The following is a 26,556-nucleotide window of genomic DNA, read 5'->3' as shown; positions in this document are numbered from 1 at the left end:
TGTGCCTTGATAAGGAACACACTAAAACTCAAGGCACAATGAACTAACATAATGGAACAAGGCCTAAAAAAATGAACTCATCAAATATAGAGGTTCGTTTTTGTATCATGTGTGTGTGTCAGTGAAGCTAAACAATATTGTATCACTCAAAAGAAATCTTGCCAAAATAAACAACATGTAAAAAAACGTATGAAGACTTTTGCTCTTCATGAGGAGGCCTCTGTTGTTTCTCCATTCTAGTAGCATCTCAGCTTGAGTTCTTCTCTCTCTCTCCACTGGTTACCCGTCACGCTGTGTATTTGAGCATTCGATCTGTAAGAAGAAAGACAGTGATACTTAAAGATCTACATTATATGTACAAATTTAACAAAGAACGGAACTGTTTTCTGACTAGTTGAGTGCTTACAGTGGAGTATCCAACTACCCCATTAACGAATCAATATTTTTTCTGTTCAATTAATACACCAACTTCTTTAGAGATAATGAACCATGCGTCATCGTTAAATATTTGCCTAGAAAATCTTGTCATTTAAAATTGTTCTCGGTAGAAATGCACCAATCTGCCTTTTTTCAGTCCCGATACTGGTACCTGGGCTTTGGGTGTCGGCTGGTACTGATTACTGATCCCATACCAGTGTTTGATCCACACAGTGAAGCTGTGTGCCTCACTGTGTGGAAGTGACCGAGATCATCCTTTTAACGGGTGAGGCAACATCAGGTGTTTTTGTGTGATTTTGCTGTTTTAAAAAGGGGTAGTTTGGATTCGCCAAAGTCACACAACAACACAAACACAGCTTATACTCTTTTTTAAGTGGGCCTTTCTTGTTTAATGAAACAAGCCTTGGTAATTTAATTTTGTTGCCGCCCTCATCCACAGCAGCACATTGCTTTGCTGCTGACTGCCTCCTACTGTAGGTAATACACTGACAATGGATAAGTACCTCATACAAGCCCACTTCAAAAAATCTTCACTCTCCTTTAAACTGTGAAATCTTAAAATGCAGGGTTTCCTGCGAGAAGCTCGGGCTTAAAAAGCTAATTTTGCATCTTGTAAAATTTGCCACGGTGGTAACTGTGAAAGTGTCTGTTACACCAAAGCTCCTACGTGTGGAATATTGATGTGATTATAGGGTTTTCAAATGCATTGATGTCTGATACGGTGCCTTTCTTTATTCTACCACTGGCACTCACCAGGATATTGAGACTTAAAGAGCGGTGACTTTTGATATATATTCGCTTCAACAACAGTTGACAACAGCAAATGTTGTGTTACAGTAAACAATACTTCCAGAAGTGATTTTTTTTTTTTTTGCACACGCACAACTTCTTACCGGGACAAAGGATCTTTGTCAGTGATGCCTTCACTTCCTTGAGCTCCGGGTTTTCCTGAGAGTCTTTACTGGCGTGGAAGCTTGTGAAGTGCAGCGCAGGCCACCAGTCTTTTCTTGGAGCCATTTTTCCAGCGACGGAGTCCCTCCAGTCTTCTCTGTTGTGATACACAAATATACAGTACGACTGGGATCAGCAACAATAACTGTCTTATAATAAAAAATCTGCAGACTATCAAAAACAGAGCTTCCAATTTTCCAAACTTTTAATACGCAACTGTAACTGTAGTTTCTGAATAATGGCCTTTAGAAGCTTCCACACATCCAGGTTGCTCCTCCAGCAGGCGAAGTCCAGCATTTCCAGAACGACTCCTAAAGCTTTCTGAATGTCAGTTTTTTTTTTTTCTGAAAAACAAAAACACATCAAAAAATGGATACTATGGAACAAAGAAAATGATAAAAGGAGACGTATGACTTATATCAGAATATGCCTCTTGATGTTTCCAGTCAGACATCACTCAGTCAAAAATAACTCAAATTAATGATTTTTTTTTCTCATGAATTTCATTCATTTGAATTGTGTGTATAATTAATTATCTGGCAAGACTCTTAATTTAAGAACAAATTTGCTTTTACCTGACTGAAACAGGAGAGAGCTGTACTCCAACATCAACTCGTGGCTTGGGACTAATGCATGGAGGACCTACGGCATTAGGAAGTCAAGTTTTATAGATGCATTAGACACAGAGTATTTACATATGTGCCTAACTCTACATCTTATAACTGCAAGGCACAACTTCTAGTTCAACACAATTAAAATGGTTCACAGGGATCATATCTCTCTTTATAATACAGTATATCAGTATAAATGCAGTGCTTTTGTATATGGTTGTACCTTCAATACTTTCACCAGTTTTCTCTTTGAAGCATTTTGCCGCTTTAAGTACCGGTACAGATAGACATGCGCGTTGGGATTGGGTGGGAAAGTGGCGTCATATGCGTAGTCGTTCAGGACCTGAAAAGCCTCCTCATGATCCTCATAGAACTCCAGCATCTGCCACATTTAAACAACCATTTTACAAGAAGTAGGAACTTTTGAAAACATGAAAGACAAGAAGTTTAGTTCGAAAACCAAGAGCATGAAACGGACTCATGGCATTGAAGTGTATGGTAGGTCTAGTCTAGGGAAGGGAATTTTTTTACATTTTTGCTTAAAATGTACTTAAATGATTTATCGATTATCAAAATGGTTGCGAATTCATCCTGTTTAATGTTATGATATTAAACATATACGTTTCTTTAATTAAATCAGGCAGTTGGGAATGAGTTCTTACCTCAACGTAACTCAGTACGAAGGGATCCCAGACGCCGGGTGTTTTCAAAATCTCCTTTAGATTCACAGAGGCCTGTCTGAAGTAGTTGTCCATGTCTTGGTTTTCACAACCGTCGGGATACTCTGAAACAGTAGGGTCAGTTCACACAAACAATTAAAGAGATTTTTCAAACACCGAATTACACCAGAGAGTATGTTGTGCCAAGATTGCACACTCAAAAAGGTTCCCTACAACTTGATCGCCTCTTTACCCGAGTAGCTACTAGGTCTGACCTGTAGGTGGCAGCGTGACATCACACAAGAGCTTGCATCAGGCCCACCAAACTGACAAGTAAATAATGGATGCTTTGGGTGTTGTGCTGTGTATCACCTTACCAGTGCTGTTGATGTAGGTAAACTTCTTGTCACACCAGATTATATAATCCAGTAAGCTCCTGTAGGCGTGGATCAATTTAATCCTCTGATACTGAGCTGCTGACTCCTTCCCATGCCTCCAACTTTCAGCGACAGACAGCTGATGCTTTGCGTCCTCGATGTGACCATTATGCAGCAGGTGGAATGAATGTTCCAGGGAGATCTAGAGAGACGCAAAGGAACAGGTCTCAGATGTCTTTCACTCATGTAAAAAAAAGTGTGTGTACTCAGGTCTACTCGCTAACGTACCATCAGGTAATGTTTAACTCCTGAGTGTTTCATCCGTTCATAGATGTTGTTGTAGTCTTCCATCTTTGAGTTGGGGTGATGGTGAAGGATCTCAGCGCTCATTCTCCAAATAAGCTGGAGTTGAAATTGCAAAAAGAGAGTTAATATCAAGGATGTGGAAACTTGCGTAGTGTTTGATCAAATTGTTTACATAACTTATTAAAACAATTATTTACAAATATACTCTGTTGAAATATTTGGAATCTTTGCTAATTTCTTTTTTCTGGATGACTGTGAAAGAGAATTAAGTTGTGTTTTTAGAAACAGGGCTTTTGTGGAAACTTGTGAAAAGAGTCAAAGTACTGTCTGTTCATGCTGGGCTGTAGGTAGAGTTAGTTATGTGTAGCAACTACTGTTGTTGGCTTGTCTGCATGAAACAAAAACATACTAACGCAGACAAAAGCAGACATACCTCCTTGTACTGCTGACCTGTGCCATTGGTTGTGTCGTCTAACATTTGTGGGTAACACGCCATATATTCTGCGGCCTCTTGCCACCTATGGTGCAGCAGGGCTTCTCTGATCAGCTCCAGACAGGTTCTGGTACTCTTGTGAAACCCAGTTTCCCTCGATGTCTCTTTGGATGAAATAAAGTTGTTATTTTCACGATGAGTGCATTTGTCCAAAACATTATTAACTATTATATGTTCTATAGCTCAACTGATACTGGAGTTTTGAGGCTGATTTCAATATTCAACAGTGTAAAAACACTAATATATTATCCAATAGTCTTCTTTTTTTTTTTTCTTACATAAACCCCTAACATAAACTACATTTTCTATAATAGTCCTATGATTTATTTTACTAAAATTCTCAAGTTACACTGTTTGGAAGATTATTCAGCTAAAAAATAAACTTCTCAGTGTTTCTGGTGACAATCTATGAAATGAGACATTGTTTCTGAATTACTTCTAACATATCTTTCACAATAGATTTTAAGTTATTAATCAGCCAACATATTCACTGATCACTATATGTCTGAAATTGGCCGATATATCAACTCACCTGCATACATCTTATTAACCAGAGGGAGCTTTGATTTCTTCCCTTTTGAAGAGGTGTCGTCTGAGGAATCGTTGTCATCCTCTAAGTCCTCAAGAGGCCCTAGCTCTCTTTGCAAGTCATCCATAATGATCACAGCACTCAGACTCTGGTTAGACAGCTGTCCTTTATCACTTGCTCTGATGCTCACTGTGTGACGGCCACCTACAGGGAGACAAAAATAAATAAACTTACTTACGAGACAGCAGATTGCTATGCATGCTAAGCCATGTCTGAACAATTAGTTTAACTATTAATTCATATTGTGACAGTTTTCTTGCTTAATCTATTTGTCCTTTAAAACAACAGAAAACTGTGAAAAGTCCAAGTTGAATTATTCTTAATTAAGGTGTAATGTTAGACAAATGAACCCACAGCAGTGCTAGTATTGAGTTATGATCTTTCATACTTTAGTTAACTTTACTGTAGTCTTATGACTGTAGAAGAGACGCGTTACTGTAACTTGAGGCTAACTCACTAGCTGGTTAAGTTAGCTTTCTCACAATCGCTTTGAATAAACGCCACCACATATAAATCTATTACTGTATAAATAATATGTGTGATACTGAAAAATCACTGTTATTCTCTAGTAAAACAAAGTTGGATGAGTCCCTACCTGCTGAGGAGTAACGTTAACGATTACGGTATGGTAGACAACGTGCCGATGCTAAATTAACAGCTAAGATTAGCCTGCACCGGTGAGCTAACATTCAAATCTAACATACAAGTACTCATTCAGTCTCTGCTGTTGTTGAAAAATCAATAAGATGCGGTGTCTTCTATTGTAGATTAATGTGACTTCCACATGTTGTTAAATATTCACCACTTTGCTCTTTGGGCAGTTGCTAAGGAAGTAGATAGAAAGGATGCACGCCTATTGGCTGATGTAACCGGAAGAGGCGGAGCTTATAGCTTCTTTTTTTTTTCCCTAACCTGAGGTCAAGGGATGTGAAACTGGGCTTCTGTATGCTATTTCTGTGTCATGCTTTTTGTTTTGTTATTTGTATGTGTAATGGTAAATTCTACCTATCTATCTATCTATCTTGAAGTGGTGTGTGCAAACATTTAATGACATGATTATCTCTTATTTTTAAAACTCTACATTTTCAAATAGGATCCATTGTTTTGAAACAGAATTGTTGATTTTCCTTTTCAATATTAGGTTACAGTTTTGTTATGTTTTTAAGTCCATTTGCCACCATCAACAAACTGCCTTTTTCCCCTCTGTTATCTGAATTAAATGTGTTTAAAAAGGGCTCTGTGGAGATTTACTGTCACTTCAGTGCACCTTTAATCCTCTGGGTGAATATCCCTGGTTTTCAGTCTCTTACATCGTTTGGTGCATTTTGCAGATGTACTGGATGACTCCAGAAGAAACTGACTGACGAGGCTGACTCCTTGTGCAGTTTTACCACTGCACCAGGGTGGGATCGTGTCTCGCAGCCAAATCCAAACCTTATATCCTGTAAATCTATCCGAGCCTACACCCAGCCGGATCTGATCTGCTGACGTGTCGGCTCCTCCAGCTCCCAGTGCTCATGCTCCAGCAGCAGAGTCGAGCCAGGCAACAAAACTGCCAGCATGGCAGCCAAACACTTCTACCGACAGGGCTTTTTATTACTTTTATTTAATTTTATTTCAACCGCAGCCTTGGAAAAAAGGTTCTCCGACCTTAAAAGATGCGCCGACGAGGAGTGCAGCAGTAAGTTTGCTGTCTTGTTGTGACTACCAGCTCATCGAGGATGCAATCTTCCCTCATCCAGATACCACAGCTAGCCATAAACTGCGCCTTATCTCTGGACCTGTTGCCAGTCGATATTTGCGACCTGGATAACCGCCCGTGGCAGTTCAGATGCTGCTTATCTGTGTGCTGCTCACTGACACCAGGCCCCGCTCATGTTAGCATGAGGTATTAGCTAGTGTTATTATTATTATTTTTCGTGCAGACGTTGGTAGTGTTGGCCGGTTGCCTGATAGCTCCGGCCTGCCCTGCTGGCTAATGTTAGCAGCTAATTAGCCACCGGCTTTTAGCCAAGGCTCTGCTAACGTTGTTGACGTTGGACAAACGATAGTAAACATTAGCTGACAACGTACAGCTAGCGCTAACCGCATTGTTACGTTGGCTGTGGTTGTTCCTTCTCTCTTTGTAGCTAATGCTACTCAGCACAGGCTAACAACACTCTAGTCTGCGTGTCATAACCAGTCAATTTAAAGTAACGTATGTTACAGCCTGAGGAGACCGTTGTTACAGCTGTTGTTGTTGTTGTTTACCTGAAGGTTGACCGCAACCCAAAATGCTGATGCAACGTTAGGTTGATGCGAAATGGTTATATTGACGTATCATGAGGAGAAGATAGTTTGGTAAACAGTAAAGATTAGACACATTAATCAAAGAAAAGCCACAAGAAGATTCATTAAATGTTTTAAAACAACACATGAGACTATACATCATGATATTATGGTTTCAATAACACCCTGCATCAATGCAGATAACGCTTCACTCTTTGCCATCTCGTTTTAGTTTAATCAGTTTCAGTCGTTCGTTGTGATGCATATTTTTTTGTTTGTGGAAATATTGTAGAGCTGAAATTAGTGGATTGACAGAAAATAACCTGACAATCATTTTCAAAAACAGTCAATCAGTTAAGTTATTTTTTTATAAAAAAGAAGAGCCAAAAATCAGTTGGTTCCAGCTTTTCAAATGTGAATACGTTTGTTAATCTATAATCGCATTAAACCAAATATATCTTTTGGTTTTGTACTGTTGGATGGACAAAACAAGACATTTTAATTTGTCTACTTGACTTTGAAATATGCATTTCTTTGCTATTTTCTGACATGAACCAAATGCTTGTATCGAGAAAATAACAGACTGATAGAAAATAGTCTGCAGGCATTTTGAATTTTAGAAAGAGCAATATGTGAATAATAACATATTGATAATCCTTATATTTTTGAAACGATTCTAATGCTTCCACTTTTTCTTTCACAGTGCTTCTGTGTCGGGGAAAAGCTATCAAAGATTTCTCGGGACCAGACTGTCGGTTCCTGAAAGTCAAAAAATCTGAAACTATCTATGTATACTACAAATTGTCAGGCAGAAGGACCGACATATGGGCCGGAAGTGTACGTATACTAATATTTAATCAGAAATGGATAACATCTAGCTTATGCTATGTTGTTATAACCTTCAACATGTTCTCTTGTAATTGAAATAGGTTGGAAGTCACTTTGGCTATTTCCCGAACGACCTTCTTGCGGTTAACCACCTTTATACCGAGAAAGAAATTGAAGTTCGAGCGGAGGTATGAAAATATGTTGCTCACTAAGTGAATCAATGAGGCATGTAAAAATGTTGCTGGATGTTTTTTGATTCTTTTTAAACTTCTTTTCAGGAAACGGATTTTGTCTGTTTTGACACCGGATTTGATAAGTTTGACAATTACGACATAGATTTACTGTTAGGCTCTTCACTGGAGGAGAATGATGGTGAAGATAATGTAACATCTGACCAAATTCAAGTGGCGGAGGATGAGCAGCAAGAAACACAGCCATCAGCAGAAGTGGCGACTGACAGTGAAAAACAAATTGAGCATCATGATAGCTATGAGAGCCTTGATGAAGTCCCAGATAAACAAAGTGCCTCTTTACCTGAACTTGACGTAGCAACTGAATCACCTTCTGCAGAAGTAGTGCCGTCTGAGTCAGCAGCTACTGAAAGAGCTACAGAACACACAGAAGCTGAGAAAAACACAGTCGTGTCCATTCTTGAAAATGTGTCAGAAAGGAGTGAAACCAAAGAAACACCCTCAACATCTCAAGTAGAAGCTGTGCCCAAAGGAGACATTGCTTACCGCGTCTCGGTTTCTGAAGGAGCGCAAATCCCCGAGTTAAAAACAACCCTTGGAACAACTTTCGATGCCGTCGTCACCGAAGATGAAATCACCAAGAATGTCTCCCCATATGAAGAGGAAGAAGGCGACTATGTGGAAAATCCGCCCGAAGAAGACACGGATGTTGAAGCAGAAACTCCATTGCTGTCTTTTTCTGGAGAAACCGTGAACACTCCAGCATCAGATTCCCTCAAAAAGCAGGAAAGTCCCCCGACTACACATGATAATAAAGCAGAGGCAGAGAAGAAGAACGTGTGGACGTCAATCGGAGATGCTGTTTTTTCAGTTGTGACTGGGGGAGGGAGGACAGCACAAGATTTGAGTTCAGAGGAGGAAGACGATGACGAGGACGAAGAAGCTGCTCCAACAACGACTCTGAGTTTTGAGGAAGAAAAGACTGCCGTAGAAGAAAAAGAAATACCAGTAGAATCATCTAAAGAGCCTGAGAACCTAGAGCCAGCCTTGGTTGATGATGATGATGATGACGACGATGAGGGTTATGTAGAAGTGATTGAACCTGAGGACGCCTCGGAGGAAGATCCAACACCAACTGATGTGCCGATACACCATCAAACAGAAGCAGCTGCAATATCAGTGGATCCGGTATCACAAGATGATACTTCTGATGATCATGAGGCTCAAAAGTCTGATATTCAAACAACAGATGAACCCATTGAGAGTGAGGAAGAAGAAGAAGAAGAAGAGGAAGAGGACAATGAGGAGGAGGAGGAAGTGTCCAAAGATTCAGAGGTTAATAATGATAGTAAGAGTCGTGTTGCAATGGAGCATAGTGAGGATTTGGACAATGAATTGGACGAAAACAAAACTGTGAGGAATCTAGAATTAGCTGGTACCCTAACTGAAACACAGCCAGACCCGTTCACTGAGGAGATAGAGGATTCAGATGTGGGAGATTTAGAGATGACCGATTTAGAGAGTAATGACAGTCAACCAGAATTATCTGTGGGGGGACCGGAGAGTCACGAGGAACGTCTTGCAGACGAGTGGAAAGAGGTACAGGAAAAGAAAGAGGAGAAAGAAGAATTACTTGAAGATGAAAATGCACTTTCTCTCTCACGATCTGACAACAAAGACTCTGAAGCCTCCCCTGAAACGGCTCCGCCCACTGTGTCCACTCCAGAGCCCGAATACAGCGACAGCGTGATGAGACTGACTCTGCTCCGAGGCCATTTCCCAGAGGTGACCATGGAGAGGTTCCAAAAGCTTCTGGGCCTCAGGAATCTCTTCAAAGTGGAGGCCATGTACTCTGACTTGGACGTAGAGTTGCAGGCTTCCCGTCGCGCACACACGGGTACCACGCAAGACATTGAAAATGCACTCGAGGGCATCCTGGAGCACTCTGAAAACGACATCCTGGACGAGATCGAGAAGATGCTGGATAGCCGGAGCTCAATACATGCAGACACAAGCGGTTTGGATGAGGAGACTGAAATAATGGATGACTTCCAGGAGTTCGCATTCAGCCTACGACAGAAGTATTCTACAGCCAGTGACAGCGCGCCTTTGGCTGCAGAAAAGGCATCAGATATTGACCACGGTAGGTTTTGTTTTAGGTCTGTGGTTGTACCGTTGCATATTCAGTTTGAACCTCTGATTTGGGCCTTTCACACACAAGTACAGTATATTGCATAAGCTTATGATCCACAGATGAAGTGAATGCAGAATTTGATGCTGTGGCACAGCAGATATGCAGCCCTTTATTGTTCTTTTTAGGCCCCATTCAGACGAGTGTCTTGTTCCCAGATTTATCCAGATTGTGTCTTCATCCGGTTAAAAGGGATTGCAGCTCACACTTGACATAAGACTGTGTCTCAGGTGACCATTTGTGATAGAGTTTCACTTAACACTGCACACAACAGTGAATTGCGGCCACTGCTAAAACCTAAAAAAATACATATTTTATTGTTGGCCATACAGCTTCACCATTTTTCAGATTTGGAAATCTTGTCCTACTTGCATCGTTATTCAACCATGTTGTATAAGTGGGCCACTTCTGTCCTTTGTGTGTAATTCTCGAGATGAAAATGTTCTTTTCTTTTGTTTTACAGATGTGATGTGTGGCCTAAAATACAAATACAGATTTACCGGTCTTAGCTCTGCTTACCTTACATTTAAATGTTTTCTCTGCTATTAAAGAGAGTCACACTGACCTCCTACTGAACAAACACCGTGTTCTTGACAAAGCCACATAGACCACACCTGCTGTCACCAGATCAAATATGTTTGATGGAAACCAGAGTTCCACCTCCCAGAAACAAAATAACCTCTCCTACCCGACTACCACCCAGAAACCTTTTAAGACAGACCTGGAAAATGACCTCCTTGACTGATCCCTAATTGTTCATGTGTTTTTGTTGTAGATGAACACAAATTGCACGTAAAAGAAGACACGCCCCACATTGTTGAAGAACACAAGGTTGTCGGCGTCCCTGAGGCTGAGAACGATGACAACCTCGTAGTAACAATTCAGGAGGAAAGACCAGCAGAGACTGAAGAAGACCGGGTGGCTTTGGACAAGGCACACGGTGGACCGGATGTCGGTGTGGAGGAGGATGGCGGACACTTTGATAAAGACAAAGACAATCAGCCTAGCTTCAGTGCATCAGATGAGAGGCAGGAGGTCCCTCAAGCCACCCTGGAAAATCCCGTAGACATGGGCCTTGGTGTCGAGCTTGAGCCCTCGCCCTCAGGTTGGTATTTTGCGTCCATAACTAGTTTCTTCAACCTAGAAACAATAGTTGCTCACTTGGCTTCCATTCTGAAGGTGATTCCTTAAATTGAAAGAATACTTTTACTCTTTTTGTCAAGCCCTCAACTTACATTTGACATTTATATTAAAAAATCCTCACTATTGGGGGCATAATGAAACCCTGATTTTAGCACTTTGGACTTGGGTTATCATAGAATTTAGCACAATTAGGCTCAAAATGTCATTCTTGGGGTCAGCAAATCCGTCCCCTCATCAGTCCCAAGTCAGTCTTTCCTCGATTCACCTGGTTTTGGAGGAATTGTTTGATAATCACATGATACTTTGGCTATTTTGAATGCATTACATTTTTTGTACTTTGTCCGTAACACACATAACCTGACTAACAGGTACATTTTGTTCCACCAGATTCTTTGGACTCCGTGGAACCAGTGTCTGAAATTCACGAAGAAGAAATGGGATTATTTTCAACTGGGATGGTTTACATGGGCTGCATCCTTTCGTTGATCAGGAGTAAAATTGCAGAGTGGACCACTGAGGCAAGTCTAAGAATTCTAGCTACTCCATTCACTAGTTCAGCATTTATCTTTTTAACATCTCTTTACTCTGTGACTTCAACAATCTCCTAAACCAGTGGTTCCCAAACCACCAGACCGTGGACCAGTACTGGGTCACAAGGGAATAGAACAATATAATTTGATAGAAAAGGAACTTCTGCAATAATTACTAAAGATCTTGGCAGAGTCTGTCTGTTCTGCCTTCTTCCTTCTTCCTTCTTCCTTGGTATTTCCTGTTCAGGCCCAGAACACACACACGCACACGGTCGGTAGGTCTGCAAAGATATTGCCAATTGGAAAATAGTCTCCATTCATAAATGTAAAAAATAGGTTTGAACTGAACTGACAAAAACCTGATTACAATCTCAGTAGGCCTTCTCACACATGTAAAGGTATAATGACAATTTAAAAAAATGTTTTAATTTGGTCTAATTTTACCAATATTATTTTTCATACAGGTAAAAATGTATTAAACAAAAGTATAAGGTCTCACTTAACTGGCCTATGATTGTACTTGCATCCTCCTGCGCTCACACATTTAGACAGCACGAGCTGTCAATGATTAACAGGGTGAGTGCTGGGACCTGTGTATCGTGGGGGGGAAGTCAAATTTCCGATTGTGCCTGAACGTCCCACGGGCCTCCCCCTGTCATGTTGTGTGTCGTAGGCTGAAGTTCAGCCTGAGCCTAGCTGGACACTAGCACAACCGGCGGGCCTTGTTTTGGGGAAACAAATCATCATAAAAAACAGCATTATGATGAACTCTGGGCTGTCAAATTAATTTAGGTTCTCACTTGCTTTTTGTAGTCTAATATGAATCCATATTTGAACCTCCAGCTCAGCTAACGTTTCCTGCTCGTCGGTGTATTTTTGATAGTGAATGGGACACGACGACTCGTCTGTTATTACCGTTTGCAGACTGTTGTTGCCAAGTCCTACTTATCACCTGTCTCGACTATCTATCATTGTCAGTTTTTGTAACGACGTATTTTGCTATTTATCAGGGCTTCAACGGCTAACCTCGGTAGCTTAACTGTGCGGTTTACTTTGAGGAGAACAGTGACGCGCTAGCAAAGCGAACATCTGTCAAACTAGCACAACGTTACTCGTGCTAGTTCCGTTTGTGTTGCAAAGACTATATAACATGGAGGGTGACGCTTTATTAACCAGACCTGTAATGGAACCGGGGCATGTTTACATGTTGTTTCTCAAGGAGCTGCATCACGTGAGTGAACATTTGATTCATTATGCTGACGTGTTCATGAGCATTAGTGCTGATGCACATTGACTTGAACGTTAACTAACGTTTCTCCTGAGTTTACTCACCAAACCTGATGCAGTTGATGTTGCCTCTTAGATATCTATAACTTCCATATGGCTCTTTCATATCTTGTTTTTGTGTGTTTGTGTGTGTGTGTGTGTGAGTGAGTGAAACATAGTATGGTTGCAGTCCTGCTTTTGTGCATTGCTAAATACTGAACAAAGCGTAATGGAAGTGAGTGAAATGCAGCTGATTGAAGAGAGCCTGTTAATCCTGTCAGGAGATGTGCTGTGTAAATGTATTTGTAATCCCTCTGTTTCATGAGAGTGTGTGTTTGTTCCTGTGTGAACTGCCACATGCTCAGTTCAAAGGTTTCTCTGTGTTTGGAGCAATAGGCAAGAGTTCTTCTTAGTATGACTCGACGTTAATGAAGTAGTAAAGTTATGGTCTATTTTGACCACTGATACAATTCATAAAATACGACTGTAAATTGAAGCACACCTGGCTTGTAGTTGTAAATTGCCCGTATCTTGATTTTGGAAGGATCAGGTGAAGGAAGCCCTTTATAACCCAGTTTAATACTTCTTTGTTTGTCCAGCAATGCTTTGTTTATTATTGTGTGCTTGTGCTCTAGATCTTGACGAGCTTTCCTCTCAGTGGTGTGAATAGAGTAACATGTCACACATGTATTTAGTCCATTCTGTTAATGAATGCACAGTGTCTCAGTCTAGGGGTGCATGCAAATAGTGGAAGTGAGGCTGCAGCTACTGTAGGCCTGCTGGAGTGTCTCGCTGTGCTTTGGCAAATATTGACTAGCCATCTGTCTCTATTTTTAGTCTCGTAATATTATTCACATAGTAATAAGAGAAACAAGAGTACCCCCTCCCCCCTAATTTATTAAGCTTTGAGACATGGAAGATGATGTTTAACCAGCTTTATTTGATCATTCCTTACTAATTTTGGTTTTGTTTGTGTGCCGTCAGGTGATTTCATTGCTGCCAGAAGAGTGGAAGCCGGGGGAAACCTTGTTTGGTTGTCCGTGGCAAGTTGTGGTCGTCACTGCTTTGGTTGGAGTGGTGACCTTCACCCTCTTCTTCTGGAGGACCGTGTTGGCAGTAAGTGTGCTGCTCTCATCTCTGCTCAAAGGATGTGCTAGGGTCTGTCAACAACAACAAATACTGTAATTGTATGAGCTTAGATGTCATTAGGTTTTGACTCTGAAGAGGCACACATCATTGAATTGTCGGCTCAACTACCCATGGTTTGAGATCGACATAATACATTCTTATCTGTATCACAGTTTATCATTTATACACGGTTCCTGAGATGACAAAGCTATATTATGTACATGGTGATCATACTGTGACAGTTATTCCAAACAGATCTTTACTTATTGGCTTTCTAAATATTTTCAGGTTAAGAGGAGAGAGTATCTCGGTAGGTTTTTACTACTTTTATTTTGATATATTGTACTACATTACAAAATGCAGAAGTGTACAATGTACAACTGACTGTGTACTCTCTGTTTGACTCCTGTGGACTCAGTGGATGAAACAAGGCTGGCAGAGCAAATCCTGGCATTAAAAAAAGAGAAGAATGACTCTCTCACCAAAATGTCTGAACTCCAAAAACAGGTGAGCTACAAGTAACATGTGGTCAAATATCTATGAACTACTTATGAACAAAATATACGTTGTGTTGTTTCTGTAACTTTCACAATTTTTCTTTTTTGAAGACTGAACAACTGAAAGAAAATCAAAAACAGTCAAAGGAAACAGTTAGTTGTACAATAAAAAGGATGCAAGACCTGGAGGTAAGCACTACGGACTGCATCGAGTGTTGGGTGTAAATGGCTTCTTGTTGTCGAAGGACTGTCTGAAGTTTCTCTCATTACCTATTTGCAGAGTAAAGTTCTGGAGGCAGAAACCCAGAATGAGCACGCAGCTGAGGAAAAAAACAAATATGCAAAACTACTCCAAGACGAGAGGGCAAACTCACTGCAAAATGGCACCAGGGTAATTGTTTCATATATTTACCTTCCCGCTACGTCTTTAGCTGTCGTCTCAGACTCGCGATGCTGAACGGTTTCCTCTTAACAGATCGAGAAGTTAGAGAAGTCAAACGAGAAGCTCCAGCTCAGCAGGAAAAAGATCCAGGAGGCTCTCTCTAAGGTACGAGTCCTTGCATAATCTTTTGCACACATTGCAAGGTTAAACGACGCTTCTGGTTTCAGCTTCTCTTTCTCAACCGCATGCGTTCGCTACAGACCGCTGTTCTCCTGGACGAGGCCAAGATTCGCGAAGATGCCCGAAAAGTTCATCACAAATGTCTCCAGAAAGATTACTCGGCACTAAAGGAAGAAAATAAATCGGTGAGACATGTTTTCATTTGTTTTCATCATTATTTTATGTGCATACTATTTCCTGACTTGCCAATTCTTACAGCTCAAGGCGACCATTAAGAGCTGGGAGGACAAACACAAGGAGCTGAACGAGCAGATTAAAGTCTACCAAAAGTCCCAGAAAGAGCTGGAGGACTCGGTGGTGCTCAAAGATCACAACGTGGAGGTCAGGATTGTTTGTTTTTGTTAGTCCTTAACGCCCTTAACTTGCATTAAATGATGAACTTACCCCCAAACTAACATGTCTCCTGACAGGTGCTGTCTGAACTTCTGGCTGACCTCGACGCTTGTGATCTGCAAAAGACTGACACCAAAGTGTTAGCCAATGGTGAAGTAGCTCCCGGTTAGTCCCACGCTGTTACTAATCTAATGAAAGCAGTAATACGCAAATGTATTCAGTAGATTTTAAACCGCCACATGTGTTTGTTGTCGGTCACAAAGTCGGTGATGTTTCACACTAACTGGTTGATGGTCTTTCAGTGTCTTTTTCAGACAAGAAGACCGCCGTAAAGAACAGGATCAAACAGATGATGGATGTTTCTCGGGTAAGATGTCGAAATAACTATTAAATAAATCGTAGTCACGAATGATAAATGTTAATACTAAGAAGGCAAAGTGTTGACCTGCTTTAAAATGTTCCCATCATTTGTTTCCAGGTCCAGACCACTCTCACTGTGGTCGAGGAAGAGCGCGATCGCTTCATGACCAAACTACTGAATGAAGAAAAGACTAGAAAGTCATTGGAAGGTATGTCGGCCATCTTTCTTTTGATCAAAGTGGGGTTTTTTTCTTTTTTCTTCCTGCCTCTCTCTAAACACACCAATGTGTTTGGCTACAGAGCAACACCAGGAGCTGGAGCACGCAATCACAGCCCTAAAAAGTGACAAGAGCCATGTTGAAAACCAGTTCAAGATCCTCCAGCAGAAAAACGAAATCATGGTCGAGATGTATCAGCAGAAGGAAAACGCTTTGCAGCAGTAAGTGAAGCCGTGACACGTCTTTTTTTTTTTAATTTTATTAACTGCTGTTACACACTAGAAGATCTGCTGTCCTCTCACCATGATGAATATGACTAAGCATCGTACGTCTTTGAATCGGAGAGATGTGGAGGAGCCCGGTGTTTCCGTTATTTGAAGACGTTTCTGTGGCTTTGCAGGAGATTAACGAAGGAAGAGCTGGAGCGACGCAGCAAAGAGAGTCAGCTGTCCGAGGTGGGAGGAAAAGCTGTGGAGGCCGAGGAGCAGGTTAAAGTCTTCAGGCAACGCATTAACGACATCGAGGACGAGATGAAGAAGACGGAGCAAGTCTATAAAGACCAGGTGGCTATTCATTTCTAAATGAGCGAGTACACAGAGACATCGGACCGAACCCTTGACTAAATATCTGGTTTCTGTCTGTTTTTAGATAAAAGAACAGGAAAACAAAACTCACTCAAACTGGGTATGCAGCACACAGTGGCACACTTTATTTCACATTTGCAAATATGCTATAAATGGATATTTAAGATTGATAATCAGCTCAGATTCTAGTCACACACTAATCCTCCATTACGTCTCCAGGTAAATGCTCGTAATGCAGAGCGAGCTCTGAATCAAGAGAAGCTTGAGTCATCAAAGCTCCGTGAAAAGTAAGTGTTGGCAGAATTAGTAAAAAATGGTTTAAAATGATTAGATTTATCATCAGGAAATTGACAATTATTTTGATGGTTGATTCATTTTTAATCAACATGCTCCTCAAATGTGAGGTTTTGCTATTTTTCCCTGTTTAAATTTCACTGTAAACTGGGTATTGTTTGGTTCTTGACTGTTTTCTTGGACAAAAGGTGTAACTTGATGATGTCACTTTGAGCTCTGGGAACCATTTCACAATTTTCTGAAAACAAACTCATCAATCAATAATGGAAATACTAATTCCCCGACCCACGGAGCTTATTTGCATCTCACCAAAAGCGTTCGTTTGTTCTTTTACCCAGACTGGCTGTACTCACCTCCCAGCTCAATGAGCGCCGCGCTCCTCTCTTCAGACCGAACTCTGGACAACCTGCCGGCCCTCGCCAAGGTAAACACGCCACAAACCTTTCCTGCTGTTTTCTGCAGAGCTTTGAGAAGAGGATGGTTTCAATGTGCTCGACAGTCTTCGGAGAGCCCAGGACTGAGGACTTCGTCTCTGCGTAGATTGTAGTGTGTTGTCCCCCGTTTCTTTTCCTTTGGTAAATGGATGGTTTTGATCGTAACAGGTGATTCTTATGGGCCCTCTCCTGTGAGTGGGGGTGCACCATCCCCTCCAATAATGATAGAGGGCCCCAGGCGCCCTCCGTCTGCCCCACTGGGGCGAAGAATTGACCCGTACGGTGAGTCCCGGTGGATTACTTCACCTTCTTTAACCGTCGCCACAGTCGGACATCATCCCTCCGCTACAGCCTTTTGTCTTTAAATCTTTTTTTCTCTTCCACACCTGACTTCACTTTTCTTTTCAGATCTGTCACCTTCTTGAGTTCTTTTTTTTTTCAGTGTGTCATCCTCGTATCTCTGTCTTCAGCTCCCTTTTTACTGCTCTAGTTTTGTTTCTTTTTGTTGAATCATTTAGAAATTTGAAGACCCTAAAAACCTATTTTAAACAACACAATCCTAAACCTAAACAGTCCTGATGGAGAAGATTAACTGCATGTTAAAATCTTAAACGATACAGAAGGATCAATTGCTTATTTAGTCATGAATTACAGGTAAAAACCATGTTTTCAGGGGCTTTAAAGTCATCCATAATGCTTTTTTTCCTCTGACTGTTGTATTCTTAGAGTAGAGATGGCCATCCTTTGTTTGCTTCTTCCAACTGTCTTCCCTGGAAAAGTGCTACAGGCAAGAGTCCTGAGGAATTTCAGTAGTCAATCCATCTTCTTCTCTTCTCCCCTTCAGGTCCACGGCCTCCATCAGACCCACATGGTCGTTACCCTGAAAGCAAACACCTCTCTGGGATGGGTATGTCCTCTGCCGTCTCTGTGTTTCAACGAGTTCACCTTTTGCTTTGAGCCTCGTTTACAGCACTGTGCCGTTTCTCCTCTTCCAGACATGATGGGCCCCCGAAGCTCGTCCCCTGCCAACATAGATGGATCTGTAAGTCTTTTTCTCAGCCGATCATTTTTTACACGTTACCGTTCCCTCATTTCATCTGCAGGGCTGGAGCTCCTACCGACATGTCCGTTGTGTATGTCCTTGCTCTAAAACAGACACAGGCAGTAGATCCACAGATTAAAGCAGAGACACAGGCTGAGGCCTCCACAGACAGTCCAGAGCCAGTGAGTATAGAGGCTGGCCAGTCCAGGCGTGTGAAGGCGTACGCACGCTCGCCGCCCTCTTCCCTGAAGCTGGATTTGCATTTTGGGAAAGAGATTCGCAGCATTTTGCTTCACTGGGGCTGACTTAACTGTTTTGGTGCTGAGTGTGTGGTTTCACCTGTTCTCACAGCACTAAGAGAAGCAGAGCTTCTTTTTCATCGTGTCGAAACTTCAGCTAAAATGTGTCTTGGAAAATATTTCGGGTCCTTGAAAGTTGCAAGTGTGTGTGTGTGTGTGTGTGTCAGGGGTCGAGTGTTTGTGAAAGTGGTTTATAATCATGGTGTGAGGTTACTGGCCTTGTGATTTGAGCCCCGGCTAAAGGATCTTTTGGTTTGTGGATCTTTTCACTGCATGACTAAAATTTGATTCCATATCTACTCACTTCCAGTAACAGCTCAAATTGAAGCGACCGCACACTGCTCTTTCTCACCATCGTGTCTTTTTCAGGGGCCTGGATCCTTCCTAGCGTCTCCGATCAGGGACTCACCGGGCCCTATGGTCCAAGGACCTCCCCTTGGCCCTGGACCTGGACCCCACGAACAGCTCCTCCCTCCTGGACCCCACGGCCGCCTGCCGCCTCCCGGACCTTACAGAGCTCTAAGACCTGGCCTCTACCACCTTCCATCGGGTCCTCATGGTCCTCTTCCTCCTAATGTCCCTCCTCATCATGGGCCTCCACTACCAGCCAATGGGCACCCAGGTATGCCACTGCCTGGGCCAATGGGAGGAGACTTTGGACCTCGCCCTGCCAACGGACATGCATTCAACCCCAATCCTCGGGGTCCACTACCGCCACACTTCCGTCCCCCTCCAACTCATCACTTCGGGCCGATGCCTCTGCAACATGGTACGATCTGCCCTCTGTTATTTCATATTTTATTATTAGTTTTTGTTGTTATATCAGTATACAACAGGTCTGGATCCCATGGTTTTTCGGGTCATTGAGTAGTAGGGCTGTCAACAAATAAATTTGAATATATTTCCTTTTTTCTTTTTAATCGTTCTGTCCAGGTATCCGTGGACCTATGGGACCACGTCCACCTGTCCCCCTTGACATGCGCTACCCAGGACCCCGAGACCACAACAGCCCACCAATGAACCTGCCTCCAGGCGTCCCTCACCATCCCGCATACGGTCACGCTCCACCCGACGCCCTCCATAACTCGCACAGCGGCCCCAGACAGGACCTGCATGCGAAGCAGGAGGCCCCTCAGGACTCAGCGAGGCCAGCGATGGTCAAGCCTTAAAGATGCCTCCAGCTGTGGCAGAGGACTTGAACTTAGCCTGAACACGTCACATCATCACCCCAGATCCAGGCTGAACAAAGGTCATGATTATTTTCATATTTCAGTTATAAAATAAAGAATTGCAAGGATGTTTATAAAAAGAAAAAGTCCTTAAATTAAAGCATCAATAATTGTGTCTGAAATCAATGCGTGAAGAGGGTTGCCACTTTTTCTAAACAGCTTATTGTGCAATAATTAATTATATGCCAGAGTATTTTCATTTTTGTTGATCTTTTAAAAAAGTATATATCAATGATTTGTAAGGGGCAATTTTTTAAATGTCATTTCCTGTGGAAATTATTTTAAAAAAAGGAGAGTTTAGCTTCTAGCATTTCAGGAACTCCATAATTTCCCAAAGCTGTTGCTTTCGAGTCGACTGTAAAGCAGATGTGTAATTTGATGGCCAGATGTATAACTTATTTTACTATGTTGGTAGAACTTTTAATAATAAAGAATGTAAAAGCTGTCGATGTTATGTTACTAACTGGTTACAGTTCCCTTACAGTGGATTTATTTTACACTGGACCTAAATCATTTTCAACATGTCTTTACAGCATTTGCTTTATTTGGAAGAAAATAAGGCATACATCTGGACTGCTGTCAGTTGACATGTGAACTTATCCAACAACTGCATGTACCATATTTAGCTACGTGTGTGGAATGACACTGGGAGCATTTATTGATGATTCAAGACGTTTGTCCGGCTGTTCTGTTCTGAAAAACAAGTCATAGTCCTTTGAAGAGGATTGTCCGAAGCCTTGAGTGAATACTTATAGTTAATCTGACCCACACAGCAGCAATATAACATGTTCGTAACATTCAGGGGCCTAATATTTGCATAAATGACACATCCTAAAAATGCAGTCTGTTCAATTGCTTCATTTGTAGTTTATTAAAAATGAAAAGCATTGTAAATGTTTGATACACTTCCCCTCAGTCTGTCAAGAAAACACTCCTCAGGTCTACCACATCATGGTGCTGCATACACACACAAGTTACTGTATATTACAAAAATAACATCTAAACTCAAATATTACATTGTAGACGTTTTAGTGAAGATGAACATCTGCAAAGTCTGAATGGAAACAAAAAGGAACATGCAACTTTATTTTTTTAAAGGCCCTTTATAACTGGTGATGTGAATTTCAAAATAAAAGTAGTGGCTTTAAGAGGAAATTCTTTTGACTGCCAATAAAGATGCATCCTATAGACATAGATCAAATAGAACGCATCTGATCTGCAATGTAACACTAGAGTTTAAAAACACTTCTGGCAGGGGATGAACATCCTGAACACTGGATCTCTGGTTAAGAAAAAAATGGGCCGCGATCAGATGTGCACATCAAGTCGAGAAACATTCAAACCCATGCTGCATCCACAAAAAACATGAATCTGTGTGTAAACAAACTAAATCAAATACATACTGATTATTCTTAAAAGGTCGGAGCATTAATGTATATTTAACCTATAACTTCACCGTGTTACATAAATGCCCCTGTGACTGAACAACAAACCATAATATAGTGTGCCACCAGGACAATTTGAATATTTTAGCAATTTATATATGTATGAAATAATTTATAGTTTGTTTATGATTTAATGTAAAAACCTCTCTAAATGTAAAGCTCCGATTGGATAGACTCACATAACAGCTGGCCAATCAGAGAGCCAGTTCCTTAAAACAAAGCTGCTCTGATCAATACTTTTATTCACAATAAATGACTAATGTGAAAGTTCAGTTCATATTTAAAGAAGCACAAGTTTAATTTAATAATAAATAAAGCTGAATTATTTATTAGGGAAATTAATCTTTTTGTCACAATTTCTACCTAGATAGATGCAATGCCAGGTTTATTAAATTAATCTATTTAATTGATAATTAAACCATAAAGGTCTTAATTGAGTCTAATTATGGCACACAAACCGTTCTGGGCTAGGACGCATGTTTTTTTATTTAGGGGAGAGGCTTTATAAACTCTGCCATGACTTCACCGGCATGTCCACATCGTTTAATGTTTCAGAGACCAAGCGGCACAAACATAAAATAATGATTTTAATTGAGCACCTGCAATAACATCCCATGTTTTTCCCAAAAATCAGTGAGCTAAGGAAGACTGGAGATAAGGTGGTTTAACTGTTTTATAACTCTTCTGTCCTATGAAAGCCCCGTACCTCCAACCAGTCAAAAAAACTAAACTAAAGGTTCTTGACCTTTTGGAGGAGGGTTTCCTGCAACAGGTTACATGCACTTATCAAGAATACAAAAGGCTGAAGCTGATGTGACTGATCTTTGACTCCCTTTGCGTTCTTCATACACTCATAGAGAAAACAAATGACTACAACCTTGTTTGGGTATTGCTGGAGTTGATGAGGTGGAGCGCCACGTCGTGTCGGATGTAAGAGAGAGATTCAAAAGAGGAGGTTCAAAGTCCGGGCTGCGCTGCCACTTAGCTGTCCTTGTGTATTGTCTGATGAAGATGGAGATAGAGTTGTTTCTTTGTTAGAAGCTGCAGCTTCTTCCTCTTGAAGTCCGTGGGCTTCTTGTACCTGAAATTCAAGAAGGTCCCGTATTTATACACGTCATTGTTTCAAGACACAAAAGGAATCCCTTTAAATCGTTTTAACGCGACGGCGGACTCACAGCTCGATGACGATGGGGCCGGGTTTGATCTCGTCCATTTCCATGAAGGCAAAGCATTTAGTGCTGGTGAACCTCTTTTTAGGTTTGTAGTGCTTGAATTCAAAGAAGATGGCTGCTCCTGGAAGAATGTATAGCGGGAATAGGAAGGTTAACACACTCAATAATTACCTCAAAACTTAAAAGGAGCGACATTATTCTATATTTTGTTTTACCGCCTGTCCTCTATTAGCTGCAGAGACAAATCTTTAAAAAAGGAACATAGATATATAGTTTAATAACAATTTACTCACAATTCATTTTACTGTGTTTGCTAGTTTTAGTTTAGTGTCAGTTCTTCAGAAAGAGTTAGTTTTCAAATATTTAGTTTGTTTTAGTTCGGGTCAGATATAATGTCTCAGAAGCATGTAGCTTCATATACAAAATACATGGTTGGAGAACGGTGTATGAATCTCCTTAATGTCTTTTTATTTGGGAATCCACTTGAGCTCTCTCTCTCTCTACCACACTCAGAAGAACACTTGCCGATCCAGACCCCAGTGTGTTAAAAGTTAGACCTGAGCTCACTATCGTGGTTAATTGGCATTTGATCAAGTACAATATTTAAATCATGTTCCTGTTCAGACTGCATGTGAAAAACAACAGGGATTCATCGTGAACCAATTGCAACACAGCGCCATCTGCTGCAAAGTCTGGTCCGCTTCATTTCTCTGGTTCAACATTGTTTTTGTTTAGTTTTTCTTAAATGAGATTGTTTTACTAGTAAAAACGAGATAGCACATCTCAAGGGCTTATTACTTATTTCCAATAATATATATGTTGTTGGCTACACTGTCCTTTGAGTTGTTCCATTCATAGTACTTGACTTTGTATAAGCGGTGAGGTATTACCTTTTGGTAATTTCTCCACGTGTCTCTGGATCTCTACCTCCACACTGAAGTGAATGTAGGTATCTTCCTTCCTGGAGGCCACAGGTGTGTCCTGCACAGGGTTCACATCTACGCCGTTCAAATCTGCAGGCGGAGGAAAAACAGAATGTGCTCGTGTTTTTTTGGCAGAACGGACATTTTATACTCACAGACTTCAAGGTGATGCACTTAGTGCCGCCTCTTCACAGAAAAACGTGGACGATCCAAAGCTCTCGAGCAGGTGAGTCGATCATTACCTTTGATACTGATGGTCATGTACGGGTCGATGCACTGCCCGGCATCCTTCAACCCGATCTTTTCTATCTTTAGTGTGAGTAGCGTCATCCCAGGCTCTGAGGGTAAGCGTGGCAACAGGGTACCTGTGGAGGACAACGGTTACGGACATTAACTCTGGAAAGCTAAAGCATGATAAAAGGAGGTTTCTGACTATACATTAAAGCCACATACATTGATTTTTTTGGGCCACTTACGACACAAAATGGACATAAATCACCTAAAAAAGTAAAGTTTGTAAATAGTTGCCTATTCACACAATTGCTTCTGGCCACCCGATGAACGTGTCCAACATGCACTCTCCTTTGAGCTCAGTTTTGGTCTCCGCCACCTCCTGAGGGAGACATCTGTCTCTTTAGCTGCTCAATGTTCCAAGATGTTCCCCAGCTAGTCGCTAACTCCACGCAGCAGATGTGCATTTACCTTGAATTTTAACAATACTTTACTTTCATGTTTCTGCTTGTCGGAAAGATCAACAAAAGAAATTCCCTTTGGAAAAAAAATTGTGGAACAGAGGCTGACTTCATAAGCTCTCTGTTGATGAAAGAGAAAACGTCTCCATGTACATACCTTCATGAATAATAACATTAACTCTGTATGATACGCTTCTGAAAGGCCGTGATTTAAAAACCCGCGTGTCCTGCAGGAGAGAACTCATTCAGATGCTGGTGGATAAAAGCTCGTACCTTGCGAAGCTGCAAATGAAGCAGGCAGGAATGAGCGATGAAGCCATGCACAGCACCCACAGAGAGAAACAAAAAGACACACAGTCAAACAGCCCTCCAAAACAGGACAACAGGACACACAGGTGTGTTTTATTCACGGTTACAGGGTGCACAGTACCGGGGGCTCTCGGGGGGAAAGCTTCTGTAGAACCGGCTCCTGCTGCAGCGTCCTCCTCCTCCTCTTCCTCCAGCTCCAGGCTCTCCTCTTCACCTGGAGCGAGGATTTTCCTGACGGAGACGAACGGCAGGTTTAATCGACATCACACAACAGAAAACAGAAAACAGAAAACAGAAAAGAACGCGGGACGTTTAGCGACGGATATTTACCTTAAGGGCACTGGCTGCACATCAAAAGGAAATTCTTTGTTGTAGGTCAAGATATTTTGAATTACTGTCGACAAAAAGGAGGAAGATCAGAATACGAAGCCACAACAGGAGGATAAACGAGTTGGAGCTCAACTCCCAGTCGCTTCACTTACTGGTTTCCAGTTTCTTCAGCTCCTCTAACTTGAAGTCCTCGTTTGACGGTGTGCACTGCAGAACAGAAGACGTTTAATATCATCTTTAGACAAGTGAAGAAACAAGGCTTTTGCTTTGACCTCATTTCTGATATTTTATTTTAATGGAATTTTCCCCTCTCTGTAAAGCACTTTGGTCAACATTAGTTGTTTTAAAGATGTGCTCTATAAATAAATTGCCTTGGCTATTTCTAAGATTCCACATATTCCACATTTTTAAAAAATGACACAAACCTGCAAACTGGCACTTCTCATCTCCAGGCATGTTGCAATCTTTCCTACAGTTTTCTAAAAGAAGATAATAAAAAAAAAATCGTGTTAGTTTATGCAGAATACCGGTCTTTATTTCCAGAGATAACAGAGAGATGTACCGATTACCTTTTGCTCCTCTGTGAAGTCACACGCATTTGTTGACTGCACCTCTTTCTGCAGTTGTCTCGCTAAACTAAACAACAACAACACAGAAGTGGGTTAATGCTTTGCAGTAAAACTTGGAAGATGATTGTAATGTAGAGGTGGCTAAATGATGTCTGTTTGCGCCCCCTTCTGGTTAAAAGAAACGCGTCAGGGTCTACATTTTATATTATTAGTGCAATATCTGATAAAACATTAGCTGACACAGCAGATCACATCTTTAAAAATGTGCAAAGACCAGATATGGTCTTGAAAGCGGGAAACAGTCCTCACTAAACACATGAAACCCCACAACAATAAGAGGGTGTGGCTGACTATTTCTCAATACTCTGAGGGGGGATATTGGCCCCTTTTCTAGCGCTGCATGACACATAATAAAACACACTGCACGCAGCTCTGGGTTTTATTTTCCAAAGACTCTCCCTCAACTCAAACTGGTGGTGAATGAATCCGAGATGCAACATCCAGACCCTGCTGTCTCTGCAACCACCGCCACATCACGTCATGGACGCGGTTTGTTTAACGCTGTGAGGAGCTGACTTGACAGCTCGGAGGCTAGAACTTCTTGTGAAGCACCATGCAGCCTACTGTTTATCTACGCGCTGTTATCTCCTCTGCACGTTGCAAGAAGAAGCATGCCGCCCGGGATATACCAAGCTGCGTGGAGAGGCACGATACACATGTTGAATGCAACTTACATGTGGTACTCGTCTACAGCCTCCACTAATTGTCCCCACGAGTCAAAGTCTGTGCCTTTCTTGAAACTGGCGTGCCATTTCTGAATGGTCTTGTTGACTTCAGACATGTTGGCGGGGCGGATACTCTCAGGGCAGCATAGCCGGGGAGGAGGTTCGTCTACGAGGCTTCTGCTGCAGCGCGGCGTCGTCAGCCCCGGTTCTCTGCTGTACCAGAGCCGCACAAACACACATACACATACACACACACACACACACACACACACACACCAGTGATACCCGGACCAAGCCCTTTCTTGCCTGCTCACATCCGATATCGCATCCGCAAGAGAAAGGAAGTCCCGCCCGGAGCTCGGGTGCGCACGTTTCGGGACGCCGGGTCGCTCGAGCGGACGGTAACAGGATATCTGTGTCGTAAACGTGTTGTTGGCATATAGACTTTAAGTAAGAAGAGAAGCCCTGCCTGCAGATACAAAAATAAAAATGGTTGTTTAATTCAAAGGC

General features: G+C 41.7%; 3 protein-coding genes across 6 annotated transcripts; 1 reads left to right on the top strand and 2 right to left on the bottom strand.

Moving 5' to 3' along the window:
- Positions 1–125: 125 nt before the first annotated feature.
- Positions 126–5,065, bottom strand: taf1a (TATA box binding protein (TBP)-associated factor, RNA polymerase I, A). Its single transcript, XM_079179797.1, has 11 exons — positions 5,020–5,065; positions 4,368–4,568; positions 3,776–3,939; positions 3,325–3,438; positions 3,037–3,238; positions 2,663–2,784; positions 2,224–2,382; positions 1,965–2,031; positions 1,607–1,733; positions 1,332–1,486; positions 126–312 (listed from the first exon to the last, which is right to left on the bottom strand). The coding sequence occupies exons 2-11, from the start codon at positions 4,489–4,491 to the stop codon at positions 287–289; spliced, it is 1,260 nt and encodes a 419-aa protein (XP_079035923.1). The 5' UTR covers positions 4,492–4,568; positions 5,020–5,065; the 3' UTR covers positions 126–286.
- Positions 5,066–5,968: 903 nt separating this feature from the next.
- Positions 5,969–21,623, top strand: mia3 (MIA SH3 domain ER export factor 3). Of its 3 annotated transcripts, XM_079180513.1 has the most exons (28): positions 5,969–6,105; positions 7,396–7,529; positions 7,622–7,708; positions 7,799–9,854; positions 10,678–11,007; positions 11,433–11,563; positions 13,826–13,957; positions 14,258–14,279; positions 14,388–14,476; positions 14,578–14,655; positions 14,747–14,857; positions 14,942–15,013; positions 15,109–15,213; positions 15,287–15,409; positions 15,499–15,586; positions 15,724–15,788; positions 15,900–15,990; positions 16,082–16,220; positions 16,400–16,562; positions 16,648–16,683; positions 16,803–16,870; positions 17,216–17,301; positions 17,480–17,593; positions 18,156–18,218; positions 18,307–18,353; positions 18,467–18,535; positions 19,022–19,421; positions 19,586–21,622. In XM_079180513.1, exons 1-28 carry the CDS (start codon positions 5,985–5,987, stop codon positions 19,819–19,821), a joined length of 5,256 nt encoding a protein of 1,751 aa, XP_079036639.1. In that variant the 5' UTR covers positions 5,969–5,984; the 3' UTR covers positions 19,822–21,622. The 3 variants fall into 3 exon arrangements, with proteins under 3 accessions (XP_079036639.1, XP_079036641.1, XP_079036640.1); XM_079180515.1 differs by lacking the exon at positions 17,480–17,593 and having other exon boundaries at positions 19,586–21,623; XM_079180514.1 differs by lacking the exon at positions 18,467–18,535 and having other exon boundaries at positions 19,586–21,623.
- Positions 20,729–26,360, bottom strand: aida (axin interactor, dorsalization associated). Of its 2 annotated transcripts, XM_079180516.1 has the most exons (11): positions 26,056–26,360; positions 25,322–25,388; positions 25,178–25,231; positions 24,905–24,959; positions 24,753–24,816; positions 24,544–24,653; positions 24,387–24,395; positions 23,664–23,786; positions 23,389–23,511; positions 22,502–22,619; positions 20,729–22,407 (listed from the first exon to the last, which is right to left on the bottom strand). In XM_079180516.1, the coding sequence occupies exons 1-11, from the start codon at positions 26,160–26,162 to the stop codon at positions 22,308–22,310; spliced, it is 930 nt and encodes a 309-aa protein (XP_079036642.1). In that variant the 5' UTR covers positions 26,163–26,360; the 3' UTR covers positions 20,729–22,307. The 2 variants fall into 2 exon arrangements, with proteins under 2 accessions (XP_079036642.1, XP_079036643.1); XM_079180517.1 differs by lacking the exon at positions 24,387–24,395 and having other exon boundaries at positions 26,056–26,214.
- Positions 26,361–26,556: the final 196 nt, after the last annotated feature.

This window comes from Pholis gunnellus, assembly GCF_910591455.1.
Source record: "Pholis gunnellus genome assembly, chromosome: 19".
In the NCBI taxonomy this organism is placed as follows: Eukaryota; Metazoa; Chordata; class Actinopteri; order Perciformes; family Pholidae; genus Pholis; species Pholis gunnellus.
The sequence above is the reverse complement of the archived record's forward strand: the minus strand, read 5'-3'. Positions and strand labels throughout refer to the sequence as shown.